General features: G+C 42.4%; 1 protein-coding gene across 1 annotated transcript in view; it reads right to left on the bottom strand.

Moving 5' to 3' along the window:
- WWC1 (WW and C2 domain containing 1) overlaps nt 1–23600 on the bottom strand; it is a 73789-nt gene that overhangs the window by 2774 nt on the left and 47415 nt on the right. Inside the window, exons 8-19 of the mRNA XM_037398911.1 lie at nt 18914–19156; nt 17379–17468; nt 14462–15000; nt 10169–10277; nt 8323–8403; nt 7297–7383; nt 6329–6521; nt 4815–4967; nt 4107–4207; nt 3172–3319; nt 2299–2463; nt 764–856 (exon numbers count right to left, since the gene is read on the bottom strand). Of these exons, the coding sequence (XP_037254808.1) occupies nt 764–856; nt 2299–2463; nt 3172–3319; nt 4107–4207; nt 4815–4967; nt 6329–6521; nt 7297–7383; nt 8323–8403; nt 10169–10277; nt 14462–15000; nt 17379–17468; nt 18914–19156 (2002 nt within the window). The remainder of the gene's footprint in view (nt 1–763; nt 857–2298; nt 2464–3171; nt 3320–4106; nt 4208–4814; nt 4968–6328; nt 6522–7296; nt 7384–8322; nt 8404–10168; nt 10278–14461; nt 15001–17378; nt 17469–18913; nt 19157–23600) is intronic.

Below are 23600 nucleotides of genomic sequence, written 5' to 3'. Positions count from 1 at the left end.
TTTGCCAACACTTTTCTTCCCACAAATCTGATCCTGCTTTCCAATCTGTCTCAAGACAGAGAGCACAAACTCACAAGCAAGTCTTATAGATAAACCTTTTGATTTTGGTGTTTCCACTAAACTTCCCTTGGCAGCTTCTCCAAATCAAACAAGTCTTACTCGCACACTTTGCTCCTAAGTTTAATGTCTCATCTTCAGATGAATCCACAAAGCAAAAGAAAAACCTGTGTTTGTTTTTTTCCCCAGTAACATATTATGCTGCCTTCTGCTAGTTTGAAACACAAGCTGCCTCAAGAAAACCATCTCCTTAGGAGCTCAGCATCAGTATCCTGGGCGGAATTTCAGTGATTACCATCACAACAGGCACAGGGATTCATTGTGCACCACAGAGTCACTACAACATCACCTGAGCATCTGAGACATCATTCTCCTCACCCTCTTCCCCAGCTCCTCGCATTTATTGTAAGTACATAAGAATCCTGCAGCAATAAACACTGCCAAACTGTGTTACTTCGGCTCTGACAAGATGGAAAATACCAGGAACCATCTTTCTAAACGAGTTCCAAGTGCAAACATTCCCATCATTCTGATATGTCAAAGAAAAGCAGCCTTGAAGGACTTCTCACACACAAAGAAAAGGTTGTGAATGAAATCACGTGGCAACTGATTTATCTTTGCAAATTCTTCCTTCAAAAAATGTTCTGGTCTTTGCAAGTGCCTATGCTAGAAAAAAAACACAAACACAAAGCAGTGACTTTTTTACCCGTTTGACTCTGACACTTCGTCTCTCCATTGCATTTCGAACGAAGGGGGGCTTTTTGGATAGCGTTGAACTGTCACTATCACTGCGATTCAGCTGAAAATGAAAACCACGTATTTTTCATGAAAGAAATACAAGCAGTGCATACAGGCATTATTAGCAAGATCAGAGGGTTCTCCAAGTGACTATAAGCAGTGATGCAAGCAGAACTATTAAATTTTGTGAAAGGCTACAGCGGACAGCTGCCACCCAAATCTGAGTGCACAACATGCAATCCCTTTGGCATGGCCAGATACTGCCACAAGCCTTGAACTCTGTCCCTCTTTGGGAACAGACTGCGTGGAAAGAGAGACACTATGTTAGGGTATAATATGGGACTCTATCCCACTGCCCTTCTCCTCTGAAAGTAACTAGGCTGGGCAAAACAGCCCAGAAAAAAGAGCTCTAAGTAATAAAAAAAAACAATATTGTTTTTTCTAGCATCTGTAAAACATGGGACTAATGTATTACAGGTTTCTGTTTTCTCCAGTCACCTTTATTTTAAGCTAGCGGTGCAAGAGGTAGGTTTACCTGTAAGCTATCCCCTGGGTTTTCACCTGAAGAGTTGTCACGTTACACACATGCAGCCTGCTGCCTTTTGTGACTGTGCCTAGACCCTTAAAAAGAGCTCAGCTCAAGAGGGGTTTAATTCCCTTCTTAGGTTCCTTCTCAGAGTTGGGGGTGGGGGGAACAGGCATGTGGGATCTGCGTGTGCTGGGACACAGTACCTCTACCACCCAAGCACAGGCCACTGCTGCAAATTAAATAAGGTTTGTTTCCATGGAAGCACCTGCTTTTGAATCAGAGAAAACCTGCGCATCAAATCCAGCTCAGCTGTATTAAGAGCATGCCCACTTAGGACAGGTCATGCGTGATAGAACACACTGTTTGCTTGTTTGCCAATTCAATTTAAAAGACGAGTTATTTATAGTTTCGGCTGACCCTCAATCCAGGAAATAATTGTGAACAATCATTTCAAAGCAGTGGAAGTGGCATCCTGACCCAGTACGCGGCCTGTTCAGTTACCTTCAAACAAAGCACGCTGGAGACTTTCAAGCTTCCAGTTTTTTTGCTGACACTATCAGGTACTTACCTCTCCACTTTTATCAAGCTTTCAGGTTCACCTCATTTAAAGTCAGGCAGACACAGCTAACTCAGTTGAAGTTAGCACAGAACAGTCTTAAAGCAGCAGGAAAGGGGTTGATATGCAGCTTGCTTATCGCTGTCTTACTGCAGCCCTTCCAGGTTTAGTTTGGGCATCTCAACACACTGCATGTACCACAAACATATGGGCACGTATGTATTTTATAAATTTGTGCTTAATACTATTAGTTTCAAGGGAAGATACTGTCTAGGAGGTGAGGACAGAGCAACTTCCGAAGTCAAAGGGGGAAAGAAGTATCAGGTCTCTGGGAAAGGTTCAAACTAAGAGAACATTGATATCACGCATTCATTAACGAAACCCAGCATTTATAACCCCAGGATTGCATTTTCCTTACCCGACACACATACTGACTTTGTGGTCCTGGTGAAAATGTTTTTGAGCGGATGATAGTGCTACCTCTGACAAATTGAGTTTGGGGTGGATTTGCTGCTCTTTTGTCTTTCGGACGAACTACAGTAGAAGACTGTGCAAGGCTCTCTGTGTTTGTCTCTTTATCCACCTGAAAGACAGATACTGCAGCGTAAATGCCAGCTTGCCATCTTACCGATGATGCATACCCAGGGCTGTCTGACAGCCACCTGTGATGTGTCTCTGCTTTCAGTCCCAAAGGCATCGCATTAAAACCCAGGTATTCTTTAGGTCTTCTCACGCAGGATGTCCTGACACTTCACTCTTTGAACTCGGTAACTGCTACATTAACTGTATCGCTCCCTAAGGGCTCTGCATCCATTGATCGCTGCACAACACAATTGATTCCAACGAGCTTTGCCTGTTGATCCAGCACGTCAATGTGACCTGGCATTCTCACACAGAACAGAGGTAGGATTTTAGACCATTCCCTTACTTGTTGTGCATCTGCAGCACAGATCCAAATCGCTGTATGTACATGCACAGAGGGCACGTGTACAGCACACGTTTCTTAGGCTGCAACTACATTCAGAACTGACCAAGGTCAAAGCCACTGTCATGTTAGTGAAAACTGTTTTCATGAGCAGCAACCAGAAGGCATGAAAGGATGCTGTATTAACTGTGGGATGAAATGGTCACGTAGAGTTATTTAGAAGTATTTCACGTAGATAAACATCTAAACGTCAGTGATGAACTTTCAAATAACTGCTGTAGCTTTGCTCAGCCCAACAGCAACCCAGCCAGTTAAGCAATGGGAAGCTTCAACTCATCTGTCCCTCCAAAAGGCCCTTGACTTTACCTTCACTGCTATTTCCATGTGCAGCTGGGAATTCAGACTTTCTTCTGTTTCCCACAGCGATTTTCCAGCACAGAATTCTACCTCCTCCTCTGCTTCATTTTCACTGATCTCGTCCTGTTCTTCCTGATCAGGAACCTCTTCGTCCTGCCTGTTAAGAACAGCTCAGTTATTGAACTGGCCTATTGTGGACAATACTCTGGTGCTGCAGCAGGAGTTACCTCCTGTAAGCTGCTGGACAGAAACACATCCCCAAGGCAATCAGTTGTACCTGGCAGGTCCTGTAGCCACTGAGATCACACAAACACAGGTTTATAAGGGAGTTGTTGAAACTGAAGTGAAGCTGCACCAGAATGCAACCATTACAGCCAAAAAAATTCACACTGATCTTGGAAAGGAGCAAGCTGAGGGTACAGCCACGTGGTCTGAGCTTAAGGTGAGTGCATCTTAAGGGGAGCTCTCAGGACACTTTGTTTAAAAATTGATGCTGGACAAAATTGAAGCATTGTTTTAACATCCTTTTCAGCTCCTTTGAACTCACAGCTGGCTTCTCCATCAAACTCATTGGTCAGGCTTGCTTTTTATTTCAGATGTTGGCCTTGATTAATAAAATTTGAATCTGAACCATGTAAACAACAGCCAGCATTAATAGTCAAGTAAAGCCTTGCACCACAAAGCAGACCTTTCATGGACATCCACAGAACATTGTACAAATAACAAAATTAGCATAGTACTATGACTATTTTCAACACTTATCAGCTTTGCTCTCACTTCCCAAGCACAACCTCCAGAACAGAAGAAACATGGTTTTTCACCAAAACAGAAAGAGACAGAAGAAGCCTCCCACAGCTCTGTATCATCTGCTTTTTTTTCCCTGCACATGAATCCCCAAATGCTCTGATCATCCCACAACGCTAAGATGGTGGGATGCTACCTACCAGCTCTCTCCACTAGTTAAAGTGCTTCTGCTTTCCTCCAGTTTCTTCTCCACAGCTTCCAGTTCAACAGCTGTCTGCTCTAAGAGTGCTGAGACAGAGTCCTGAGGAGAGCAAGAGGCTTCTTGTGAAGATACGACTCTCACAAACTGCAAAGTGTCCAACCTTTCTGGTCAGAACAGCCCCAACCAGCTTTCCTCTGGTGGCAGGAGAGTCGTAGTCTCCACACCTGCACTGCTCAAGCAGCCTATTTATTGCACATACAGTGCTCAGGCAAGCCTGTGTGACCACACCTGGTGCACCTCCCCCAGTTGCACTAGCATATGCACGTGTGCAGCTACAGGCTGAGCATACTGCATGCCATGCACCTGCAGAGGTAAGTCTGTATCTTGACTAGTTCAGCAAGTTCATTGCAGCAAGGTGAACTGTCCAGTGGGAAGAAAGGCAAGAGCTCACACATCACTTACACCAGACCACATACCACATCCCTCAGCTTCGTGAGGAGCAGATTTCAGTAAGTATTTAGCCCAGGACAAGGGCGTATCTGTAATCAACACATTAATTATTTCACTGCAGTTATGACATTTTCAAGTTCTAAATATGAACACACCAGCCTTCACTTCTTGTCTATTGTAACAGTCTTTCAGCCACATAAACCCTCTCTTAGTACTGTTTAGAAGAGATTTGTTAGATTTAAGCAGTTATTCTTACTGTTTTTTCAGTGCAGGGTACTTCAGAGTGAATGTCTCCTTGTTTACTTTTCCTGTTTTGCTTCTGCAGATACTTGTAACTAAGGAGGTTATACCAACGGGTTGATTTCTCTCCGGATCTACATATTTCAGCAAGGCTAATTTGGGCTCCACCCTGTCGAGAGCAAACCCACAGTTTTAGTGTAGTACTAAAATGAATGACTACCTCTCCGACCAGAAGAAAAAAGAACGAAAATCCAGGACAATTTGATGTTGGCAAATTTGACAAAAAGAAAAATTGCTGTGTTTATCCCCATTTCAACAGCACTAGTAATGCTTTATCTTTCATTATTTTTAACATTGTGTAGGGCTTCCAGGTTAGCAAGCGTTTCACTACAGCTGCTGTGTACAAGAATCCAGAAATACGAACAGCACTACTGCAGCCAGGATAAATTACAGCCAGAGCTTCAAAGAAAAAGAGAAAGGAACAGAAAATGAAGACTCCTTTTCATGAAATTTGCAAAAATCACTGCCTCAGACCGAGATGCTTTAGCTTTGTATGTTCCATTCCTCTTCATCTGCCTTGTCATTTTTTACTGCATTACATTTAGTACATATCCTGACATACTCAAAACCAAAGTAAACCTGATTTGCAGTTTATTTAATTCACGTCTGAGTGGATTCCACTGCACCAGCCCAGGCCGGCAGACTGCATGCTGAGCACGCCTCCTGCAAGTTCATGCGCTCCCACCTGCAGCTCGGGTACTGCAGGATGTGCACACGCTGCCAAAAGAGAAAAACCCCATTTGGAAAACAGATGCTTTCCTGAACCAAAGTGTGCTTTGCAAGGCAAGTGAAGGAAGAAATGCAGAAACACCATAAAACACGTACCCCTCCAGCCAAGGCTGATGCTGTGGAACACTCAGGACAAAATGTCAACTTTTCTGTAACTTATGGGTTGCTTATGCCCCAGCTCAACACACCCTACTCATGTTCTGGAGTACAAAACACCAGAAACAGTTCTATTAGAATCAGCTTGCTCAGGTAATACTGAGCAACAAAAAAAGCTCTTCTAACATTAGAAGGCAGCTGGCTATGGCAACGCTAGCATTCAAAAGACTATACTCATATGGATTTTAATAGTGTAGATTAATAGCAGTTTAAAAAAAATAATCCTTTAGACATCTTTAATATTCCACCGTGGCTTCCAAATTCCTGGAAGTCCACTCTCAATTACATTACAACAAATGCTTCCAAATGGAAGAACAACAGGTAGGGTTTCACATTAAATCATGAGAGAAGGGAAATCTAGTGGTCTGACAAAGTCAACAGTAGTTCTCTAACAAAACATTTATCTACTAAATATCCTGATAATTTTTTTTATTTTTATTGCGAAGAACTCTACTGGTAGAGATCACATAGCTAAGGATTACCAAGAAAACTTCACAGAAATTGCCACACTTCAGAGTTTAAAATTTTGTCTAATTAAAAAGAGGAAACAAACACAAAGGTATTAAAATAGGGATTGATACTAACCAAACATTCTTCAAGGTGACACTTATCTACAGTGCAAACATCGACTCTTAAAGTCTTCTGGCGTAAAGCCGGATAAGAGATAGAAACCCAAAATACTTCATTGTACACAAGATTGTCTGAAGCTTCCACCGGTCTCGTGCGAAACAAGCAGCTTGTGCTTTCGGAACAGGGCAGGACAGCCACACGAATGTTCCTGTTGAAAAAAAAACAAGTGTCGCAGTCAGTGCTACTGTACAGGTTTGCAGTTCCTTCATCGCAACAGTTCCATAAATCTGTAAGTGCAATTCATCCTAAGCACTGTGGACACGACTGTCCTATCCTATTCTTTGGAGTATCAGTCAACTGAGAAAAAAGGTACATCTTGTCTCAACATCAGAGACACGAAGTGGCATGCGTTGCTGTAGACTTCATCTTCCGAGTCTTGTAATCGAACATCACGGGATGATGTTTTACATGGCTGTTTACATCTGTGCAACTTGTCACGCTGCAAACGTACTCTTCTGTAGGTAGGAACAGCTACACAAAAATGAAACAAATTTTGTCATCTTATGCAGCCCACAGCTGAATTTAAAAAACTTGTGCCTAGAATGAGTCTAGTAGGAGCTGTGCACTTCCCCACACATGCACCTGTGCAGGTGTCCAAGGATAAGCTCTGCAGCAGAATGAACGCCCCCTCTCCACGCGATGCAGTTGCTCTGGGCGCTGCTACAGGTCAGAACCTTGCTGGCTAGTAGCTAATTCCAGGCAAATCTTTTCCTAGCAAATACAGACCTCTGAGGAAAAACCTGCACCTTATTTCAGTTTGTGGGTTTATTAGTTCATAAACATGGCTACATGTAACAAAGTGTAGAAGCACTTCAGAAAGGGTAAATTTTTTAAGAGTGTGAAAAAATGAAACCAGACTCCAGTGACAATTAAACAGATGTTTAATTGCAAATACTTCAAACATGTTTACTTCACACACTTACACTTTTTGATCTTGTTGTAACAGCAGTGCTGGAACATTACTCAGTTGGATGACCAGTATTGCAAATTGTTTATTTTTGTCATCATATCTGAATTGGAAAGACACAAAAAATCATTATTATTTTTATTAGAGGTCTGCCTTGGATTTAATGAATGATTATTCCACTTGTTTCATTAAGAAAACAAGCAACATTACAAATTTATAAACAAGACAAAATAATGGGACTATGGCTTGCCTATAGCTTAAACCAAAACCAGTTTCATGTCACATGACTGCTACCAGAACATTCAGAATTCAGAACAGTCCAGAACATCCATCTGAATTTGGAATTCAGATACAATGGACTACAGATCTGACCTAACATACATTGCTTTTTCTGGGGGTCTAGCTAAATCCCCGTACTGTAACTAAAAGCGTTTGAAAGGCCTTATATAATGACTGTAATATAAAAAAAGTTAAAAGTAGAACTACTTGAAATACAACAGTGAAGATGTTATGGGCAACCACTGTTTTACTGTCAATGGCCACGATGAAAGTTTTGTGCTACTTATTTTTCCCCAAATCGTAAATAACCTTCCACTAAGTCACTGAAGGAAGATGCCTCTGTGCCTACCTTCCTACGCTGTACCCACCACTTGTGAGATTCGTGTGCGGTCAATGGTTATGTTTGATGTTTACTCTCAGCAGTTGTTGCCCCCCGCCCCAAGGCTGCACACTAAAGGAGACGACAAGCCAGCAAAATGCTTTCTCCAGCTCAGCACTGCCAGTGCTCTCATTGCTGGTTTGCACCCTCATACCACACTATCCCCAGCTGATTTCCACTGACATGAAAGAGGATAACTGGGCCAAGGACCTCCTGGAGACATGTGTAATTCTCAATTACACTACAAAGAGGATATTAGTTAGTTAATATTAATAGACCAGGATAAACAGAATAAGAGAACAGAACAGAAAGCACTCTCTTTTAAATGCCATATGTAATTTTTTCCATTGAAAGGAAAAGTCAATAAAAATGTGTCACACTTACCTCATTGCAATTTGCACTTTAGCTGTCCCAACTGCTTCTGTATCATCACTGTCAAACACCATCAGTTCTGACACACATGGTCTGAAAGAAATCAAAGACAATTAAAGACTGCTTTTCCTTCTTATTGAAGTGTTTGCATTTAGGTGATACGAGATCTTTTCCCTTCCATTTGGGGGTTTGGTATATGGATTTTGTAAAATTAGCAGCTAAAAGAAAGCCCATTTAAGAAGTTAGTGCAATCATCCTTAGAGGTATGTGTTACAGTGCTTATCAGCAGAAAGTCATATGCCTTCCCCTTCACTGCCAAAAAAAGCCACACAAAAGACTGCAAAAATAAGGCAGTGGGGGATTTTTGGAGGGTTCCCTTGACTGGATTTTAGCAAACACAGCTGACTGCCCAGCAACAGAAATAAGACTTAACAACTGCAATCCTGTCCTGCATCATGACAGCAAAAATTCTCAAGTTTGATTAGGTTTAAGTCATTCCTTTGTTTCTTTAAGAAATCAAACTTCCCTAAGCACATTAAAAGTGACAGAGTACACTGACTGGTCTTCCTTGAAACAGCTACCTGCATCATTTCCCTCCCAATGTACTCCTCCTCCAAAGTTTTATGCACCGAAAGTCCCCAAAATTACATTCATTGTCTAACTGACTCAGAGGCTATGGTGTAGCACATGAAAACAGGATTAGCCTTCTTCTCTTTAAGTATTTTCTGTATTACTTAGCACTCTCTTGCATTTCATTATGTCTCAGCTACAGAAGAGAAATGTATTGCTCATCCTGCCCTCAACAGTTATTACAGTCATCACAATGATACTGTAGTCATTACACAGGTTGGTAAGTCAACAACCCAAACAACGCTAAATAACATCAGGCGTGCGCGTGTGCATGGGAGGCCTCCTGTCACACCTGATCACCTCCTCCCCTCTCCGCAGAGCTGCCTATCCCATCGAGGGGACATGGGCACAAAGACACCAAACTGTCAGACCGCCTGGCTTGAGCTCATGAGGGCTATCTACAGAAACATTGCACCTTCTTGTCAAAGTTGTGCTGTAAACTTAAGAAATTACTCATTTATCTAGAGAATTAACGAAGACAATCAATGAATAAATGGGGGGAATATGAGATGGGCAATTTTCCCCCCTCTACAGTCGTGTCTTGCAACAAATGACCCCATAATTCATCTCAATGCCAATAAAACAGTAGGAAACCCCATGTTAGATGTAGCCAGACTGGATATCAATAACATCAGTACCTTCCAGGGAACGTTTTTGTCAAACAACCCCAGACGGCTTTAGCAAGCAGTAAGGGAGGTCCAGAAACCCAGCATGAACAGTGACGCCCAGCTCTGGCTGTGAGCTATGCACTTGTGGTAGAAGTCCCACAGAAATCACAAACTGGATCCAAGCACTCGGGAACTGCATCGCAGCACGTGCACATCCATGAGGCAGTGGAAGGTGCTACCGCTATATTGCTTAAACATCCCAAAGTCCTCCCACGCTGACTGAGGGCTGTCACTGACACCAGAACAGCTGACGGGCAGGAGGGGAACTTTACACCTGCCAGACGGCAGTCACAGTTTACCAGCACCTTCACAAACAGACCAGCTGTTCAAACAGTTCTCTGTGAGCTTGCTTTCAGCTACTTCTGTTACGGGAAGCATGGGTCAATTTGATGATCAAATTCAACCCGCTCACAGTTTTTTCAGAATTATTAAGAAATCTGAGATTGAGAGTTTTAGCCACCAAATTATAAAAAAGGATCATAACCAGCAGTAATTCCAGCTGACTCCTGTGTGCAAAGCTGAGTCACTGGCTTCTTCCTAGAGAGAGATCTGATGTCTACCTTTGTACAGACGCCTCATATACCCCGCTATCTCCAGCAACAGACTCATCAGACACTGCAGCTGACACACACGCCACCTTCAGTGCCGTCCCTCCAGCTGTATTTATACCTATCAGAAAAGCACAGAGGAAAAATAAAAAACAGGCGTTAGTGATAACGGTCTGCATCAGGACCAGCTTTTTTTTCTTATCCTCCCACTGAATTGCATTTCCCACTCCACCCTCCCCCCCAGGTATTGTGAAGCAAAAGCACGTTTCTGAAGACCGAGAACACAGGTAGGGTGGGCTGTGCTCAACAGCCACCACAAAATCAGTGCTTCAGGAAAAGGTGCCCGACTTCCCTGGACTACCAAAGGAACAGGTTGCACAGTCAATTGCACAGTCAATGCCCATTGAATACTTGGGTCCTGCAGCAGCGCATGCAGGGGCTGAGAGTTATGCACCGGCAGTGCTGAGCGCATCACAGCTGGCTACCCCCGGCACCTCCATGGGTGGCAGGCAATGCAAGGAGAGCCCTTCAAAGTGCTGGAAAGGCAGCGAGGTACCCACGGCAAGATGGGCAACGTGCAGAAGCAGCAGAACTTCTAAATTCTAGTGAAGTTATAAAAATGAATCAATCAAACAGCTCCTACTGCAACTCACCCTAAGCCTTAAGTATTCCCTCTGGCCCTAGCTACCCAGAGAGCTGCAGCTGGGCACTCGCTGCTGACCAGGCTCGGCCAAGGACGGATTAGGTGGAGGGGTATATCCTGCCTGGAGAGTTTACACCAAGTGTGGCTTCAAGGAAGGGGAACAGCAAAAAGCCACCACCCACCTACCCCTAAACCCAAAAGATTAGTGCACACAGGACAGAAGACAGGTCCAGAAAGGCCAGGTTAACTAACTAAACATGGAGAGGAAAAGAAATTATAGGATTTAGAGTAGCAGCCACATGCAGGGATACAGGGAAAAGGAAACAGGGAAGAGAAACCAAGGAAGTTGTAGCAAGGAGTTTTGCACAGAGGTGTTACCGCACATACATTTCTTGTGCTACAGAACAGGAAAAGATATGCCCTGGAAACTTGCAAATTCTGCACCTTTTCACTTGACCATCACACTTCTGCAGAGATATGCTTCAGCCGAGAGCCTGGAGAACTCTGCCAAGCTCTCAGCTCTTGCTCCCTGTCAGGGCTTTAGGAGACGCACTCCTAGAGCGAGGAGGTGCCAGGCTGGCACGCCGGGCGCAGCTGTAACGCCCTAGAAGAAGTGTGGCAATGCACACCTCTCCGAGGGGTTTTCGTCCTTCAGAAGTGGTCCCTCTTTCCCATAGCCTGAGGCAAGCACATGCTCACAAACCAACACACAGTTTCCATTCCCTATTTTCTTTATTACAAAGCAACTTTGTGTTGGTTTTAGTTTGTGTTTGATTTGGTTCCCGCCTCCCAGTTTCACAAAGCCACTTAAAGAATTAAAAGTAGCTTTCGAAAAACATCGGTGCAAAAAGTGTGCAAGCTCAACACAGGGTTATGGAATAACATAAGGACTTGTTCTACAGCCAACAGCAGAGGGTGCCACAGGTAACACCAGCGTATTGAGTGCCTGTGTGCAATTTGTGCCCATTTAACCATCTATTTCTTGACACCACCACTGAATGGTATTTTTCATCTTAGTATTCCCATGAAACGCTTGGGCAGAAATAAATGTCCAGACCTTTTCTCCATAGGCCAAACCACATGAATAAAAGCATCTGTAACACAATATATCAGTCATTAACTGAAACAAATGGATCCATTTAATACTGGCATTCACAATTTAATCCATCCTCCCTTCTGCCAAGTGCAAGGGCCTGGCCCCTGCTGCACGCCTGATCACAGGCTATGCTGGAGGTATGTGGACAAGGTTAAAACTATGTTTCTTCTTTCTTCTTTCCCCACTGCTGCTTTGTGCCTCCTATTCTATGCATTTAATATAAAAATAATTTTTTTCCCGATGGCTGGCTTTCTAGATCAAGTTGTTTGAGTTTTACACACTGCTCCCAGAAATGCCGCTCTGGGAATCCCTTAGCACGAGGCTTGTTTACTGGGAAGGGCACAGCAGGTTGGTCTCCACACACTTAACCTCTTTTTCTCCTTCAATTACCAATGCCATCGAGCCATTTCAGCCCAGAAAGCCTTCATTTTTGACCACTTCACCCAAGCACCTTGCAGCCAGAGGGCAAAAGAGGGTGAGCAGAACCCAGCAATGGAGTGAGTACCTGTTTGCCTAGCAGCATGCTAAAGTGTAAACCTGAACACAGATGAACAGTTCTCTGGAAAGGATTCATCATGCAGCCATCCTCTTCCTTACTTTTTTTTGCTAAGGGCTTAGAAGCTCAGCCCTGCAATTCTTACACACTCACTGAATCTGTAACCTTTTCATGTGGCTAATTAAACACAAAATTTAGATTTTCTGGTTTAAGCCTTAAGTCTCTAAAGAAGTATCACACTAAAAAGAAAGTTCATGGAAGAGTTCAGAACGAACTCAACTCTATTCTATATTTCCAAGCAGGCAGGTAACACTTGCTATGTTCTTTACACTACTTTTTTCACTCATAACAAGAATTTAAAGTTTGCTCTTCACTTTCTGCTATTTTCCCTTCCATGGGCTCTCCTGAACATGCCGTGAAACAGGCCTTGAAAAGCCACATCACGCATTGTCCTCACATCCACACCATTTCCTCAAAGAATGCCAGACTGCCACATTCCAGGTTCTGCTGTTAGCTTGACGTACATTACTAGCTCAGGTATCACTCAGGTGAGAGAGGAAACCTTATTTCAGCCTCAAAGGTAGTAGAGGTCCTGTTCTAACAGCAACCAAGAGCAAATCCCTCAGATCTATACTGTTCAGCTCTACTTACAGGAGCACGTGAGCATGCTTTGTCCGTGAGGCCAAGCACCGACCACCCCAGATCCAGCCACTGCGTTTTGGGAGTTACACTGAACCCCCACCTAAAATGCCTGAGGAGTAAAATCTCATCTCATTATTGCCCTGAAATAAACTACTTATGGTGATTATTTTGTCTGCTGACTGACTAACAGCAATAATCACTTAATCTGCTTAACACCTGAGCTTTCACTTTTAACAGCCTTGACAAAACTTGAAGAGAGAAAAAGGTTAAAAATAATCGGCGCCCAGTTCTAGTAAGAGTAACTAGCGTTTCCTACTCGAATGCCTAATACCTCTTGCTCATAGGAAAATGGCAGCTTGAAGGGGAAGATCTGCACTCATGTCCTTTATTGTATTTTAAATAGCATCAGCCTTCTTAACGAAGAAGGCAGCGATAACGTTGTGCTAGTTCCCTTTATTCTGTATTTAGGCTGGTTTATAATCCTATGAAAAACAGAAACCAACTGCACTGCTGGTTCTTACAACTCCAGCTTGCAAGTTTATACTGCCTTTAAAGCTGCTCTTCGCTGTAGTTACAAATCCAGCCATCTCACTTATCTCCGCCGGATTTAGCCTGACCACAGTCACAAGGGCTTCACACAGGCCCCAGCACGAGCGCCCTGACCGCTGCCTGCTGCTTTCCATCCACGTCAGCTCAGCCATCACTCCAAAAAAGAATGAACACCCCCCCCCCCCCATAAGCCATATGCATGTATGAGAACATCCACTATCTCTAAATGTCTTATTTTATCATGCTCACAATCTAAACACGTTTTTGTTGCTAAGAGACCATCCCCCTCAAAACAGCAGAAATTCAAGCACAGCCTTGACGTGTCTGCTCAGCTGAAGTTAATAAATTCATTGCTACTGATTTACTGGGAACCAGAGCAAGACACTGTGCATGCCGAGGTGGCAGGGAAGGATTTTTATTATCATTTGTTAAATATTAAGCCAAAAATGGCTTTCCCAGCCTTCCTCAAAAGCTTGCCCAAAAAGTTTATGTCAATATGGCATTATGCTCCTCCCAGCCCCAAAACACTAGGTTACATTCTGAATAGTTTAGTGCCAAATTAAACCAGGAATCCCAGCACAACCATTGATATTTGCACATGAAATCCCTGTGATTTGTGTACACAAGCATATAAGTACACTAAAACCACACTTAGATACAGTCTTCTGCAAAACTCATCAGATCAGCAGTATTTTTTGTGTACAAATTAAAATGCCAATCCTTTCTCCCAAGCAAGATAGAACACACAGTTGAATACACTTTTCAACACAAAGATATCAAGATGACAAGACAGCTTTTGAAATACTTGTTTCTCAATGCTTTATAAACTACATTAAAAATAAACGCATGCATGTGCATGCAAATAGTTCGTTACCATACCTTGACCTAGATGTTTATCTTCTGCTCTAGGCTCTTCCAGTCTACAGTTGCCACTCCCAGTGTTCAGGGTAAGTTCTGAGAGACTTGTACTTATCTCTGCATCATCAAAATCCATATGGCTTGAAAAGGCATCACCAGTTAGGAGTGGGTCTATCACCAGCGGAGAGCAAGGTGGAGATGGAGAAGAGAGAGATGACCTTGGAGATAGTGATGTCATGGATTTAGGAGTACCAGACAATGATCTCAAAGCCTGTACGCGACTGGTGGTATCTGCTTTGTGAGTTTTCGCTACTTCGTTCTCGTGAATAGTGGTGATACAGCCTGATGGTCTAAACCCAGTGGCTCCCTCTAAGAGCAAGTCAAGCTTGTTTTGATAGTCTGAGTCCAACTGCTCCAACTGCTCCAGGTGCTCATAGTAGAGATCAGTGAAACTGGCTGAGGTGGACGAATCCTGGCTGGAGGTGGCAAGAGATCCTCTGCTAGATGCAAGAGAACCAGGGCTGCTGCTCGAGGAGAGGGAAAGCATGCTGGTGGAGAGACTGAAGGAAACATGTCAGAAAACCATTATACTGTATCTCCCGATTTCTCAGGAAAGCACTGCAACGTCACCAAATCTGAGCCCCAGTGGTGCATTTTGCTGCGCTAGCTCAGGCCGTATGCATTACTGCCCACAACAATCCAGAACCACAGTCTACCCGGTTGGGTCACTTTCATAATATAGTTCAATACTCATTTTTCTACTCACCATACCAACCTCACAAGAATCCTTATTCAACCAAAACAACTCTAATGAACAGTTTCAAATCAATTAAAATTAGTGGCAACATTCTCCTCCCACATTTGTCTGGAAAAAAATAATCTATGGTTCCTGTTAATCTCTGAAGCAGACCACAAAAACCAGCAAGGCCCATGCAAGAAGATGAAGTTATTGCAACGAACTGTCTGACCGTATGGAAATGTTCTTCCATTTGCATCTAATCTTGGACCCACAGCCAAAAGGCAGTATCACAGCTGCCTGGAACTGGCCCTCAGAGATCACAACAGCCAGCAGTTAATAGAAAACTGGCAGGATTTATCTACGTGAGAGACGGCTACATGGAATCCAGGGCCAGGAGAACAAGGGGAAGAGTTCGGGCTGGGCTGTGAAATCAGTTCACACAAATTGTTTGTCTCTAGAGATCTAGGTTCAGAAGATAACTGACAGCAGAATTAATTTTAAGCAGGTGCTGAACAGAAGTCCGTTCAGACGAGAAAGCCCAGACACCAGAGCATGCTGTTTTCTGGTCGGAAGACCCAACATATCCTCCAATACTGACTACAACATACACTGTTCCTAGAAATTCCATTTAAACCAACACTCCTGCTCTGGATATTAAATGCTTTGCTCATTACTGACTGTTTAAAGACCCTTAACCATCACTTCAGATATGGATTAGCTATTGAAAAATTTCTGCATATGTATAAGTGGCTTAAGTTGCCCCACTGAAAAACAGTGAGGATGTTAATAAGCCTAATAATCCCTTATTTATTATTTGTGTGGTAAAAGCTAGAAGCTGCATTTGTATAATTATGCCCGTGACCTCATGAGAAAAAGGCAAGCATGCAGAATTTAGTACAATTTTGGCGCAACAAGTCTTCTGCATTTGTATGACAGATGTGCACTGCATCACATTTGTTCAAAAAAGCTTTTGGGTGAAACATAACTGAAAAATTATACATGCTTTTGCATTTTGGCAGTATATATAGATCTGGCAAGAACTAATAAATTTACAGCTTTCCAGTGTATTTCACTATGAAAAGGGAAGGGTTTTTAATTAATCTTTCCCCTATCAACAAGCTGGACTCAGCTTCATGTTACGCATACCTTTGAATGCCAGACATTTTGTATTATGGGGTTAATAACAAATGCTTATTCTTACGCAGGAGCATGCCAAGAACACTGGGCACATAGTTAGGAAGAAATTAGTTTCACATGCTTCTTGGTCACCTCAGAAGATCCCTAATCAGCTAGATGAAATGAAAATATGATGCCTTTCCACTGCATAAGAGCATCACATAAGAGCTATTCTCCATGGTGGCTTATTTACATATCAGTCTTGCACTATGATTTCTTTCCAGTCTTTTCGATGTCATCTTCACAAAATGAAAGAGAATCCAAGTGGAGCAGAAGCTACAAACAGAGTAAATTCAGTACACGCGGATAGAAAAAAACCTCAAACAAACAAAAATCCCACCAAACTCTCTTCCTAATAAAAAAGATAAACCCGTAATTTTAGCTAATGATGATTTGGCCTTTCTGCCTGCAGGCAGGCATTCGTCTGGAAACAGCAATCCCATGCTCTTCTGAAACTACAGCCTGAACAACTAGACCACATTAAGACTGCAGAAACATTTCTATATACCATATGAACCCAAGAGATTCAGGGATATGTCAATACATTGTCTACATTGCAAGCAACAGCACAGTTGGAATTAATTTAGAGAAATATTATCATGACATTCATACATTAACATGTAGTTGCATTACCAAGAATCACTTCACTTGCTGTGTGAGTGTTAAGCTGTCTTTAACGTACTTCATTAATGTAATACTGCAGTAATTCAATCATTAGTAAAAAAACTTTCAGCTGTCCTTAGTATCCTAAATGTTACATGTCTAAAATAGAAGGGTTTGCACAAACTCCTACTGTTGTCAGACAGAAACCCTGCCACAAGGCTGTTTATCCCATTCTAAAGCATCCATCTAAACCAAGTGGGACGTATAATCCTCGAGCCTTCTCTTGCCACTGTCTTAGGTCGCTACTATAACTGAAAGGCCGTTTAGACTTCTCAGTTGGGAGATGAAATTGTTAGCAGAGAAAGGCAGTTACACCACGTGCAGTGAAAGCACGTACAGCTTCTGTAAAAGGTTACATACCTTTTCAGCTGGGTGTGCAACATCGCAACTAATAGTGTTGTTTCTTCCAGTTCTCGGACTAGCTGATTTCTTTTGCTATTCAATTTCAATCTAAGAGAAGATAGAAAAAGATGAGCTAAAGCAGCACTTACTATTTAAAATGAGGTGTAAAAGAAGTGTCTATTTTTTCTATAAAATTCTACAAAAGTTGTTAAGAATGCCCAGTATAACGTAGGACAGAATTTGGTCAAGATGTGTTTACCAACTTCCAATACTCTTACAACATGGAATTCAATTCTGCAAACATTCACTTCAGGGAAAATAATCACAGCTAGTACTACAAAAGTTCATGTTTCTAGGACCAGATTTTATTCGTTATACACTACTGCATTCTTATACCTACTATGCTAATAAAGGTCTAAATGCTTTCATTTGCTTTCAGTAAAGTCTATGGATGACTAAGGTTTACATGATTTAGTTATTAACCATCTCATTACGGCTTTACATGAATTATGGACTTTAGCAACATCTGTTTTATTTCACACCTGAACTGGTTTGAGACAGAAATGTGCACTTGGGTGCTCATACCCTAACTTAACAGGCCTCTGGATAAGAAATCCTTCTCCAGTAACATGCTGTTTCTTTGGCACACTAGAACAGGACCATATTCCTAAAAATCACAAATGAACGTGATCATCATATGGCACGTTGTATTTTTGTCAACATTTGTCAAATCACAGATATTGCATACTGGTAAAAGTCCTACAGCTGAAACATCTGAGATGCTTACATTTTTTCCAGCATGATAAACCCATGAAAAGACTACGTAGAAAACTGGTGTAGTCTGGACACTGAGCACGTAGAAGAAATGAAAATAGAAAGCCACAGAGTGAATGCAACACACCTATTCCATGTATATTCAAGAAACTGCAGCTAAAAGTAACATTGCCATAGCCACCCACATTAATACATCCGGATTGTAAAGTGCTTGTAGGCAATGCCTAATGCAGTATTCATCCTCCCTGCACATTCCCATGAGATCTCTCCCTGCAACACAAGTAAAAGTAGGGAGGATAGTTGGTATTTTTTTCAGCTGCTTTAGATTCACAGGATATTCCATGCAATTCCCACAGCCCTGTCAAATACCAGTTCCTACAGGAATCACATACAAGGATGCTCAAAACAAACAACAAATTTTAAAAATTTAAAATTCCATCTGTTGACATTTACCTAGCTCCAGACCACACAGCAACCACAGAAGATGATGGCTGCATACAGAAACATTATAGTACACTAACATTACACTGGGCTATTTTGAGCATCTCTTACGTTCTCATAAAGGATCCATTTGTAGGAAGCACGTTTCCCTACTTGGAGAGTGAGACCACTTGCAGGTGGTTTCTTTTGGGAGATGATTTCAGAAACCTTGTAAGCAGAAAGTCTCCTGGAAATCTGAGGGCACACTGCTATAAGCATTCAGCCAGGGGATGCTGCCGCTTGCTCCCCATCACCTCTCGTCCAGCAAGGGATGTGCTGCCCTATGCCCAGCGACCTACCTCTCAGTGAGAGCTTTGCTCTGAGTGTCTCTAGCAGCCTGAAGGTCTTCCTCCAGGCGCCTTCTCTCCGTCTCCAGTCTCTCCACCTCTCCTCGAGTCCATTTTCTGGGGCTAATGAATCGCATTTCTTTTAAGAGTTCCTCCTTCTCATTAATTAATATTAAACGATCCCGCTCAGAGTCCAGCACGCCAGGCCAGGCCTCGCTGTCAAGTTTAGCCAGTTGTATTTTCAGGTTTGCTATTCTGCAGAAAAAAAAAAAAGCAGTTATTCCATAAGGAATGTCCAAGCTACTGCTCCAGACACACAAAGGCACCCTGTGACCAACTACATCTCCCACTGCCCTGAAGGCTCTCAGCCAAGGGACAGCTGCCCTTGACCTCACGCCCTCCCTACCAGCTGCTGAGCGATGGCACCACTGGGGCGTGGGCACATGGAACAGGATTTTAACTCAGGTTTGCTCCCGATGGTAAGCCAAGTCTCTAGCTAACCTGCAGTGTCACCAGTCAGGGAACAGTGTAACAGAAATTCTGCATCTTGAAAAAAGCAGTCAGGTATGCTATAAGGTGTTTCATATCCCTTAAAGCTAACGACCTCACGGTACTTGGCGTGGAGGGTATCATGTGGTAAATATCTGATCGTTAATCAGTTTTATGGCAACGAACTGCATACTCTCCACATACGATTCTGATGGTCTGATAAAGATCAGTGGTTACTCAAAAGTTTGAAAAATATTTTTTGCCTTTAACAATGAGGAAGTTATCATATGCATGCTGCTACTGGAAGAATCCAACTACTGACTCGACACAGAGCATTCTGGACACGTTAAAGAGCTATGCTACTTCTGGTGCATCATGCACATGAGGAGTCAAAGAGGCAATATAATCCAACCCAAATCCAGAGCCACTTATTTGCATGAAGTTTAAAGTCCGTTTTCATTAGAGGTATCATTCCAGATTTCAGTCTAAAGTCTGTATCGCTAATCCTTCAGCACCATACCAACGTTATCTCAGGGAGGAAGATGATTACTAAAAGCAGTAACAATACAGATATAGAATTTAGCAAGAGCTTTGACTGACAGGAGAGGAGAGCACAGCTCATGGCAGGTAAGGAGGCTGCTCACTCCAACTGTCTGCCCATTCCCAATTTCCCAGATATATGAGCTGTTCAGTTAGCTCCACAAATGGTCAGCGCTGCTATGCAACATATAGGGAGGAGCAAAAAACCAACACCAGGATAAAAAAACAAGTGCAGTAATGTCAGTCTTCCCAAAGGAAGCTGTATCCCTTGGAGTCATTGACCTACAACTCTTCATGAACAGACAGGGTGATAATGGTAGTTTGGTGAGAAACAAAAGCACAGATAAGGTTGAATAAGTTACCGAAGACTCGCATTTTTGGAACTCACACCATAAAAAATGATTCAGTGGGGAGCAGGGAATGAGGAGGGCAGAACTCGCTGCGTGGAGAAACTACAGAAGCTTAGAAGGCAAACAAAGAGGAAAAGCATCTTGCAATATAAAGCAAGATATCTCCAAAAATAATTCACCTGACTGAAGACCAAAGAGTCAAGGCACACATGCCCCATCACGTGATTAACTCAAGTTAATCTCTCACTCAGGTTTAGTAAATACATTAAGAAATAGAAGTGAAATGCTGTACATGTAAAATGAGAGTCCAATATTCATCTCCCTTTGAAAATGGTTTTGTCATCTGGTGACAGAATTACTGGACTTAAATTGGGCACAGCAAATAGTTGCAGCTGCTGATCTGGATTCATCTCTTTTGAGAACGTGGTTAATGCTACAGAAGTGCACAGGATGGTGCACGCTTCCTCCAGCAAACCTGCACACATGCAGGCACAGAGCAAAATCAATGCCAGCTAGCAAAATCAAAGTGTATGGAGTAAGTAATAAGGTGCAGATCTGGGCAGCAGCAGCTACACGACTGCTGAATGGCCTTGAAGAATAACGCTTTGTCTTCCAAGCTCCGGAGGCCAAGAGGAACTGGAGCCCTGAGAGAGCCTGTGAAGGATTAGGCTCACGCAGACTGACCTGCCTCCTCCATCACAAGAGACAAACCAGAGATCACCTTTCCGAAGAGAAGCCTCACTTTCTGTAAACCCATTTCCCACAGCAGGTTGCTTACTCTAATTAAAGTTCCGTAACCAACAGTATTCAGCTCAACTATTTTTAGGTTGTCTTAGTAGGAGTTGTTTTGAGTGCCTGATTAAGTGCAATGCTGTGCTCCAATGAAGAATTAACAGTGGCATTAATTCATAATCCAAGAATTCCTCTGTGCATTTTGAAGGGATATGAGTTTAAGAGGATTGGTTGGCATTAATCTGATCACTTTTGGCATACATTTACATGGATATGGGTTTTCCACTGGAATTTGTTCTCTATGCATTTCCGAGTCTAAAGGTTTTGTTAAACTAACCTAAGTTTTACCCCTTGCAAATGATCATTCTTTTCCCCTTCTCAGTTAAAAGGAGGTTTACGCATTCTGTTTTTCCAATAAAGCAGCATCGTTACAAAAGAAATGCTTTGCAGACTGTCTGATGTTTGGCTGAAAACTCCAGCCCTTCAGCCTGCTGACCAAGTCTGAACTCCGTCCCTGTCGAGCCGTGCTGGGTTTGCACTGCAAGGAACCCAGCAACACTGGGCTCAGGCCATACCGTCAGTCTGAACGGCCACCAGCCTGCAAGACTGAACAGGAAGCTCAAGCTTTATTTAACTGTCTTCTTTTTACCTAGAAAAGGTAGTGAGATGGTTTTTTCATTGTCATATCAAGGTTTTTTTCGTTTTTTTGTTTGATTGTGGTTTTGTGTTGGTGGTTTTTTGTTTGGTTTTTTTAACTGGGGAAAGCTGGTACTTATCTGTAACATAGGTATAACATGTAAAATATTTAGTTTCTTGGTAGATTGTGGCGATGCAAGTGCTGTGAACAGAAGCATACATTAAGGTGTGTATCCACAACCAGTAATTAGCAATCCTAGATCAGATCAGCCTCCTCTCTTCATGAGGTAAAAACCCAAAAGATATCCAGTGGGAGGTGTGGTCTAAAAACTGACCAGTCAAATACCTACTGTTGTTGCAATGCTGCTAAAAGTGACATTAAAATATTCTGGTTTTGGAGATTATAAAACATACTTTTAAAATCCCAGAGTTACCACCAGTCGCACAAAACCCAAGCTGAAAATTTAACTCTTGAAGGAACTAAAACAGTGCACAGAAAGCAAGTGCTAAGCAACTTGGTCTGGAATTCTATGTCTGGAATTGTACGGCATAATTTAGTTGCATCTCTGATTACATATATGCTGCAGTAGCTAATCTCCTTGTTGAGATGTGGCACTGACATCTCGCTTGACATGATACCTGTTATCAGTTTCCAATCCAATTAAGCTAAAGGTTTGTCACTGCAGCTGCTCTTTGCTCTTTTTTGCAGGTTTAACGTTATCTGCTCTAGAGTTCTTGTTGTCTCACCGCGCCATGAAAGGATAAGACTTGGTGGTGGGTAAGGGAACATGCAGAATTGCACCCTGACAGTTCTGGTGTGGTGAAGTTCAGCAAGATACTCACCTACAGCTATGCCTTCAGCCTGGTCTACAACAACAGTGTGGACAGTGTCTGCTACAGTCCGCTTGCAAAATCATCAACCCCTTATAAATCTAATAGTTCTAACCTAATTAATATGGGATCACCTTGATTTCAAGACTTAAGTTTTACCTTTCCAGATAATGCAGAGCTAGTAAGACAGATGCATTTCCACCATTTGGCTCCCCCTTCATAATACGTGCATGGGCAAAATACTCTTTTATTGTGGTTTTGGAGCATGTAAATATGCTGCTGTAGGGACAGGAAACACTTCTAACATCACAAGGAGTAATTTTCATAGGAGCAGAAGGTTCCTTGTGAGTCACTATATCCATAGTATTGTTCCAGCTTAAAACCAGTCAAGGTATTTGTTTCTGCAGCTCCTACCAAAGACCATGCCAAACCCACAGTGCTCTGATCGCTGGAGATCTTTTCATTTTATCAATTATTCATGCCCATTCAGACCCATCTTTCCTCATAATAATGTTTTTTAAACTAGACAACTTAAGACAGATATGAGGTATCAAACCTTTAACTGCAAGATTGTGTTGTATGCCCTTCATTACTTCAAATGAACTACTGTGCTGCATTTATAAAGTTCCGTCTCTTTTTAAAGAGCATACTCATTATCTTCTCAGGTTTGTCATTATTCACTCACCCCTCCTTGGAAAAGATACAGGCTAAAGTAAAAGTGCTCCATTTCAATCTGAAGACGCAAAGTGTAAATTAAATTAGAGTCTTCAGCTAAGCTTAAAAGTAAAAAGCAATTTTAACACTGAAAAATTAACCATTGCATCTGGAGGATTAATAATTTTAATGTTGTTTTTAAAAGTCACAGAATGATTTGAACGTCAAGGCAGTCGGACACATTAGACCGTTGTAATAAAATTGCTTCACCTAGGAAGAAAAGTGTAAGTTCATGTCAAAAGCAGCTGGGCACATGCAATCTTTTGACACTGCCTCTGATACAGATCAAATTTTATGCCACTGAGAAACACGGCCTATTGACCATGCCATTACACTAAAACAAGATCATTATGAGTAACCTCAGCCTTAAAGCTCTTATATCTAACTAGAGACTGGAGAAAATTCCT

This window comes from Falco rusticolus, chromosome 8 (assembly GCF_015220075.1).
Source record: "Falco rusticolus isolate bFalRus1 chromosome 8, bFalRus1.pri, whole genome shotgun sequence".
NCBI classification, from domain to species: domain Eukaryota; kingdom Metazoa; phylum Chordata; class Aves; order Falconiformes; family Falconidae; genus Falco; species Falco rusticolus.
The sequence above is the reverse complement of the archived record's forward strand: the minus strand, read 5'-3'. Positions and strand labels throughout refer to the sequence as shown.